Raw genomic sequence first — 8,197 nt, 5'->3', positions numbered from 1 at the left:
CCTGGAAGATGGGCTGGTGTCTACCTCCTGCAGGAAGTAAGGAACCAGCCACCTCCCAGGAAGCCCCAGGCTGCTTGCTCCAAGGGCCAGGGCCAGGATGGGAAAGGGGGCACCCTGGGCTGGGCCAAACCTGGAGGATTCTGGGGGCTTTAGCTGGAGGGCCAGGTCCAGACCTGTCGAGTAAAGAAAGCCCAGAATCCAGCCCCCCGCCCACCTTGCTGGGGAGACTGAGGCCCAGAGAGGTTACCTAAGGGCCAGCTCAGCTGAACGCTCCATCAGCACACATTGCCGGGGGGGGGGGGGGGGGGGGGGGGTGTGTTCCCAGGTCCTGCTCTGGGTGGGGTGGGGCACGGGGATCAGAGGCAGCTGTGCCTTGGGCGCCCCCGTTCCTCTGCTTGCTCTCACAGGCTGGCCCCTGGAGCCCGTCCTCCTCCTAGTGGGGACCTCGGGCTTGCGGGGAGGGCCCAGCCTGCAGCCCTGCCTAGGAGACCATGGCTGTGAGCCCTGCCCCCGCAAACCCAGGCCAGGCCCCCACCTCCATGCTGCCACCCCACAGAGATGGGACAGCTCAGCCAGGACCCCCTCAGCCCTCTGGAGCTGCTGGTGGCTCAGCACAGGCTGGGGGTCCCCTGGGCGAGCAGGTGACCCCGGGGCTGCCTGGAGGAGGGGGCAGGCAGTGGAGGAGCCTCTGAGCAGGGATGGGGCAGAGTGTGAGCGGCGCAGGGCTGGGGGCTGAGCCCGGTGCACAGACACAGACACAGAAGCCAGCCGGGTGGGCACGCAGAGGGATTCTTTCTTTTATTGAGACTGGGAGCAGGTGGCACACGGCACACGGGCAGCACACGGCACAAAGTCACCTGCAGGCAGAGCTGGTAAGCGGTGGGCGGGGCAGCAGGGTGCCCTCCAGCAGGGGGGTCTCTGGCGGGTTCTCAGGGTGCCCTGTGAGCCAGCCCTTCACATGGGTGGGGCCGGGGCCGGCGGGGGGAAGGCCAGGAGACCTGGGCCCGGCCTACGGGGGCCTGCGGGGTGGCGCCCGCGTCTAGCTGATGGCACTCAGGGCGTGGGTGAGGGTGTGCAGCTCGTCCCGGACACCATCCAGGGCGCGTCGGATGGCGTGGGGACTGTCCAGCACATCGATGGCCAGCGTGTATGGGTCGAACTTCACGGAGAAGGGGCGTTGGATGCGGGAGGCATAGCTCCTGGTAGGGGAGCCGGCAGGGACCCTCAGTCACCCAGTGGGGAGGAGCCGGAGGGCTGGGGCCCGGGTCTCCGTCACAGCAGGCTCAGAGCTCCCAGGACTTTTCTGAGCCGCCTGGGCCCCCAGAGCTCATTCTGTCCAACCAGCCAGACAAGATGGGGGACTGAGGCCTCCTCCAAGGGCTGGGGGCTGTTTACGGCAGGGAGGGACGGGCCTTTTCCAAGCGAGCCTCTGCGAGGCACTCCATCCCTCCCTGCTCCTTCCCGAGGCCCCACTCAGCCAGGCCTCCTCCCTCAGGAAGGTTTCCAGACCGTGCGCCCTGCAGGGTCCATGACATCCCTGTCCCTAAGCTTGGGTGTGGGACCCAACCCCCGCCCCCCCACTGCAGGCACATAGATCCTGGGCCTCAATCTCCCCGGTGACAACAGGAGCCTGGCTGGAAAAGAGGTCCCTTCCGAGGGCGAACGAATGGGCCGTGTCGGGCTCTGCCCTCCTCCCCTGGGGAATGCTGGTCACTGCACCTGCAGCCCTGGAAACTCCCCACTACCCCCAGGCTCCCCACCCGGCCCTCAGTCACCCCGGCCCTTGTCCTCTGTCCCCACCATGGCCCCAGCTGCTCAGAGGGCAGGGGACTGGGAAGGACCCCACACATCCATCTTACAAAGTCAAACTTCACCTCCTCAGAGCCTGGCCTTGGCCTGGCCTTGACGTGGCCACCAGCCCCGCAGGTCTCCCCTCCCCCGACTTTTCGGGGGTCCTGCTGCGGGAGGGGTGCTGTAACCGAGGTGTGCACTGTTTTCTCCACTGTGAAATGGGTTCGCAGGCCCGGCCTGCTGGCTGGCTCTCCCAGTTTGGGGGGCACAGTGGGGGTCTCGGCCTACCTGAGCTTGTCCTTGGCATCGCTGAAACTCTCAGACACGAAGTAGACAGGCTGATAAGTCTGGTCCTGGTAGGGCTGCACAGCCGCTGCGTCGGGGTCGAAGGCCCGGATCTCGGGGCCCTCAGACAGGGAGTGCTGGCGGGAGGCCGGGAGTGGGGGGGAGGGGATCTCAGGGCCCCGAGGGAATTGGAGCCCCTTGGCCTGACTCCGCGGTGGGCTCTGGGTGTGGATTCACACCCGCCCCTCTCCACTGGGCGTCCTCCCGCGGCCTGGGGACAGTGCGAGTGGGACGGGGCAGGGACAAGGTTTCTTGGCCCCCCTAAAAGGGCAGCCCCAGCCTCCTGGGAGGCCCGAATCCAGAAGGCACAGCCAAGGTCACCCTCCCCGTGGGGACCCGGGCTCCAGCCCCTTCCTGGGGGGGCAGGGGGGAGCGTCTCACCAGGAGCTCCCCATAGGAGGACAGCAGCCCCGCTCCGTAGGCCTTCACCTCGCCGTTCTGCTTGCACAGCCCAAACTCCACGGTGAACCAGTACAGCTGGTGGGGGCACTTGGCAGGGTCAGCCGAGAGACCACAGCACAGCATTCCCCACTGACCATGGCCCCAGGCACCCACCACCCAGGCAGAGGCAAGCCAGGCTCCGGGCGGTCACGGCGTGAGAAGCGGAGACCTCAGCCTGGACAGGAGAGCCCGGCCCGGACCCAGCGTCCTGCAGGGGGAAGGACCCACCGTGGACAGCTTCTCAATTTCTTCGTCCGATGCCCCCAGGGATGCGAGGCCGATGTCCTGTGGGGGAGGGAGAGCTGAGGGGGGAGAGGCTCAGCCCACCATGGCTTGGGCGCCTGTGTGAGGGGAGGGTGCTGGGGCTGTCTGCAGCCCCTCCAGGGGCCTCCTGGACACTGCCAGGGTACAGAGACCCTCCCAGGGTGCAGGGACCCTCCTGGGATGCAGGGACGCTCCCAGGATCCATCAAGGGCCCAGGACCGCTCTCTGCCGTTCCTGGGAGAGCCAGCAGGTGGCAGCACAAGCCGCGGCACTCTGCCCCCAGCTTGTCCTCTGGGCACCGTGATCCGCTGACCCTCGGGAAAGGATTCTTCCCCGTCTTTGTTCTAAGGTGGTCTTCCCAGAACGGCCCGCCCGCCCCTCTCTTCCAGGACGATGCAGTCTCTCTGAAGTCTCATGACCCAGGTGTGGGCGGCGTCCAGCCCTGGGGGGGGAGGGGCAGGCAGCACCCGTCGCTGCAGGTGCCGCCCCCCAGCCCCTCGGCTGGCGCCCAGCTCCTGAGGCCTCGAGGACGCACCTGGGAGAACTGGGCGAAGGTCCGGTCGGCCAGCATGGGCACGTGCCCCAGCAGCTCGTGGCAGCAGTCCCTGTGTTGGGGGCGGACAGTGGGTGGGGCTGGGGGCCGGGGCCGCAGCCTGCCCCCTCCCCCAGCAGCACGCGCCGGCCCCCGTCCTCCGCAGGCCCCGGTGGCGGGCTGGGCTGGGCACTCACGGCTCGGGGGAGTGCATGGGTGAGGAGGCGTGGCGGATATACTGCGTGCACTGGAACACGCGGAAGGCCAGGCTGGCCAGGAAGTCCCGGGCAGACAGCAGGCCGGCCACGGGCCGCAGCTGGAAGCCGGTCCGCTCTGCAAGGGCGGCGGGCAGGCGGGCGGTCAGCGCGGGTGGGGCCGCCGGCTGGCCACCCCAGGCCCTCCCGCCGGGGCCTCCACAGCGTCGCACCCCTTCAGGAAGCGGGAGACGTCCTCCAGCTGGGGGATGCTTCCTCCCGGTACCCGCAGAAGTGCTCCAGCAGCTCGAAAGCCTCCAGGTGTTCCCGGCACGCGTGGGTGGCGTAGAGGCCCCGCAGCGTGGTGTAGACCTCATTCCTGCGGGCGGGGGGGGGGCTTCAGCCTGGCCGGGTGCCCCCCACTCCCAACCTGGACCCCCGCCGCCTGCTCCAGACCCCTCCCCGCATCCAGCAGCCTCTCCTGTGGCGCTCTGCTCTGCCCCCTGCAGACCCAGGCAGCCTCACACTGCAGGCCTCTCACTGGCCCCAAAGACCACTGGCCACCGGAGTGGACGTCTCCCACCTGCAGCTTTGGGGCTTTCAGGGGACCGCGGGGAGGCCTCCGGGAAGTCCCTCCTCCACCCGGACTTAGTCTGTCCTCTGGAGACCACCACTAGCACGCAGGGATTCTGGGGGTCTTTCCGGGCCCTCCTCATTCCCCACCCCGCCCCTCCCCAGCTGCCATCACGGGGTCTCACCAGGTGCAGTCTCCTCGGCCGTGTACTCCACGTGGGGAATAGGGTCGCCTCTGGGGAGGGGGTCAGCGGTTAGTCCAGGCCCCCTTGGGGAGGGCGTGTGGGGGGGGGACAGGACGGGCCTGGGCTGAGCGAGCCCGGCTGTGTGGCCGCAGCAAGTTGCTTAACTGCTCTGTGCCTCCGTTTCTTCGGCTGTGACTTGGGGACCCCAAATCGGTGACCATGGTGACAGTGAAGGTGATGGCTTTGGTGACAAAGACATCCCTCCCTTCCCCCCGGCCAGGTCTAGTGTGAGGCCGCAGGACGGGGTCTGGGTCTCAGAGAATGAGGCCCGGGGGGGGGGGGGTCCTTACTGCTTGTACTGGAAGGCGATCTCAGCAATCAGCTTCCTGCGCTGGCGGTACACCTGGTCCGAGAATCCCTGACGGCAGAGTGGACGCCATCAGCCGCCGCGGCCCACCAGCCCTCCCCACGCCCCCAGCCCAGACGCGGCCTGAGATACCGGCGGGCGCCTGGCAGCCGCACCCAGCCAGACCTCAGGGTTCCACCAGGAGCCGGCGGCAAACAGACACCCCGTCCCAAGCCGGGGTCCACGCCCACCACCCCAGCCATAAGTACGGGGACAGGTCGGGGCCCCCGGCTCACCGGATGGTCCAAGTCCAGGTCAGGGTCAAACTTGGTGACCAGGTGGTGACACTTGTCCAGCTCAGAAACTTTCCTTGGGAACCAGAGGACTTCACGCAGGAAGGAGGGTAGAAGGACCGGATTGGGTGTTGGGCTGTGGTGGGAGGGCCCCCCTGGAAGCAGCCTCCCGCTTGCGACTGGGGGGCTGGAGGTGACCCAGGCCCGGACACAGACGAGGAGGAAGGGGGAGGGCCGGAGCCAGCAGGGAGGGAGCCCCCAGGCCGTGCACGCGGTCACTGGGGTTCCCCGTGGGACCCCTTGCACCCCGATGTCTCGAGGTCACGTGGTCGCACTCCAGGGCGTAGGGGCAGCCTCACCCTTGTTCTCCCCGGCGCCCCGCACGTCTTCGGCCACACGGCGAAGGGAGCTGAGCAGGGTGGGCAGGGCGGCGCTGGGTACCTCACAGCGCAGGAAATACTCCAGGTGCGAGCCCCCTGCCCGCGGTTTCTGGGCGGGCCGGGTCTCCAGGTGGTGGATTTGGGCTTCAAATGTCTTAGGAGCAAAAGCAGGGAGAAAGAGGGAGGGAGAGATGGAGAGACAGAGGCAGACGGTGGTGGGGGGAGGCGAGGGAGCTGGGCAGCAGGCACCGGGGTCGGCCCGCCCTGCCCTGCCCTGGATGCCGGCAGCCCACAAGACCGCTTTCCAGACTCAGGGCCGCCGCTGGCTGCCTGGGCAGGTTTCAGCTGGGAAAATGGCTCTTGTCTAGTCGGTCTAACAGGGGCTGTCACAGGGTCCCCCAGACCCAGCGTTCCGGGTGGGGCCTTCTCCCAGGCAGCCTGATTTCCATCCCTGGTGGCCTCGTCCGAGACCTCTAGACACCCGGGGCTGGGGGTGGGCCCTGACCCCACTGTGGGCAGGTCGGGAGGCTCAGGCCCCCACCAAGCACCACTGAGTGCGGGGGGGCAGGGTGGGTGCGCTCCCCTGCCAGCTCCCATCACCCAGCAACGGGCGAGCCTCAGCCCTCACGGCCCTCGGGCCACACGGCCATCGCGGGAGCTTGAGAGGAGTCGGCTGTAATGTCACTGGGGTGCGTGTGCCCGGATCCAGCAGCGAGAGCCATCAGCTGTCACATGAGCCCGGCCCCGCCAGGGCCAGGCGGGCATGGGGGGCCCTGCGTCCCCGGCTGCCCTGGGGGACCCGCACCCACCTGCCCCCAGGGTGAGGTGGTGGGCACGGGGGAAGGCTGGGGGCCGGGCTCAGGGAGCTGCTGAGCACAGAAGGGTGTGGCGAGGGGCTGTGAGCCCCCTCCCCGCGTGGCCCCCGGTGCGCCCTCACCTCAAACACCTTCACGGCCCGCGACAGCACGGGGGGCTTGGTGGCCCGCAGGGTGAAGAGGAGGTTCACCACGGCCTTCCCGTCCCTCTCCTCCAGGGCCTCCCCAGGCTCCGCGGCTGCGGCTGCGGCCTCCGCCTTCTCTCGCTCCTTGCGGGCGTCCTGGATGAGGCTCTGCCGTCTCCCGACGAAGCGCGGGGACTGTGGGGACAGACGCGCCAGCTCCCCCCGCCCTCAGCCGGACCCACAGAACCTGGGACCCAGCTCCAGCATCGTGCCTGCAGGGGGGCCGCAGGGGCGGGGGCGGGGAGGCGGCTGGGAGCCACAGCTGAGGGTGGCCTGGGGGAAATGCTGCGTGGCCTGTGCCCCCAGGCCACATCTAACCGGGTTAGGGGACCGGAGGGGTGAGTCGGGAGCTGCCCTGCTGCCCCCGGGCTGGGCAGGGCCAGGGGGCATGGTGTCTGGCCCCATGGAATGACCTCTCCTCACGGCCCCATGCCCAGCCCTGCCTCACAGCCCAGGGGCCCTGGCCACACCTAGTCCACAGTCGGTCCCGAGACCGTGAGCCCCCGGGGTCTGTGTGTCTGCCCCGCCCCCCAGCCTGAGTAGAGAAGAAGCCCCCTGTCTGGGGCTCATCATTTGGAGCTGAACTTCCAAGAAGCTTCTGGTGCTCTTGGGTCTTGGAACATGGCAGGGGGCCGCGGGGGAGCCCTCCCCAGATCTCCCACTCTGCGGTGGGCGAGGTGTGGACAGAGCCAGGGGCCTGGGGTGAACACTCTCTACCCCACAGCCAGTCCCCTGAGATGGTGCCTGCAAATTAAATTTCCAGAACCCAGCCCATGTTTTCATTAAAGCTCTATAAACAAGAGCCGTTTTAAACCTGCAGGGAGCTGATTATTCCAGGCCATCCCTGAGGACGAACTGGAGACCCCTCTTCCAGGCCAAGAAGCCCCCAGTTTTCCAGTCTCAGAGAGGGGGTGGCCCAGCGGGTCTTCCCAGCACAGCCTCCCTTGAATTCGGGGGCTCCCAAGTGGTGGGCCAGGCCTTGGGGGCCATCGCTGGTGGTCAGGGAGGTCCAGGGTTGCCGGGCAGGGGAACAGGGGAGGTGGGTTTCAAGACAGGAGATCCCACGTGGGACATGGAATGCGTGGCAGGTGGATGGGTGAATGATGGATGGACAGCTGGACGGATGGATGGATGGACGGATGGATGGATGGATGGATGGACAGCTGGACAGACGGACGGATGGATGGATGGATGGTGGATGAACAGGTGAATGGGCGGGTGATGGATGGGAATCACCCTGGAGCTCAGACCTCCCTTCAGCTCAGCAGAACTGGGGCCTGCACCCCTGTTTGCCCAGTGCCCCCCACCACCTTGAGCTGCTGCAGGGCCTGGGACACTGTTGCACACACACTGGGTCCAGCAGGACCCACCCACAGAGATTCAAACACCCGGGCACAGGGGTTGCCCACAGAGTCCGGGCAGGGGAGGTTATTGCGGCCAGGACTGGACGCCAGGCCTGGGTCCAGGGCGTCCATGTGGACCCTGAGCCTGGAGCCTCCCGCCAACCTTCAGGGGACACCCCTGGGCTTCTGGTTCGTTCCGGCCCACGGGCACCAGCCTGCCTCTTACCATGATGGCCTCGGCCTGCTTGGCGTCCAGCTCGGAGACAGCCCTGCGGAAGCCCTTGGCCTGCGGCGAGGCGGCGTTGGGGGTGGGCATGATGTCGGCGAGGTCCGGGCTCCGTCTCCACAGCCCTCTGCCAGGCGGCCTCTTATAGGCTGAGCTGACGTCAAAGCCCCTCTGGGTCCTCCACCTCCCACCTCCCACCTCCTCCGCGTCCCCCTCCTGCTGCCGCCTGAGGGAGGTGGGGTGGGCGAGGAGCACGGAGACGCAGGAGAAAGGGCTCTGTCCCA

The 8,197-nt window shown here is 67.8% G+C and overlaps 1 protein-coding gene across 1 annotated transcript; it reads right to left on the bottom strand.

The window, feature by feature from the left end:
* Positions 1-943: 943 nt before the first annotated feature.
* On the bottom strand, positions 944-8,003 carry TH (tyrosine hydroxylase). The gene is given in 14 exon segments (XM_036861544.1): positions 944-1,199; positions 2,080-2,213; positions 2,518-2,613; positions 2,806-2,862; positions 3,377-3,446; positions 3,571-3,704; positions 3,791-3,843; positions 3,846-3,946; positions 4,310-4,375; positions 4,676-4,743; positions 4,968-5,056; positions 5,324-5,498; positions 6,282-6,479; positions 7,914-8,003. Coding segments are annotated over 14 exon segments (1,491 nt in total). The 3' UTR covers positions 944-1,039.
* Between the last annotated feature and the right edge of the window lie 194 nt (positions 8,004-8,197).

This window comes from Balaenoptera musculus, chromosome 8 (genome assembly GCF_009873245.2).
Source record: "Balaenoptera musculus isolate JJ_BM4_2016_0621 chromosome 8, mBalMus1.pri.v3, whole genome shotgun sequence".
Lineage (NCBI taxonomy): Eukaryota > Metazoa > Chordata > Mammalia > Artiodactyla > Balaenopteridae > Balaenoptera > Balaenoptera musculus.
Note: the sequence above shows the minus strand (reverse complement) of the source record. Positions and strands in the feature narration are given on the sequence as shown.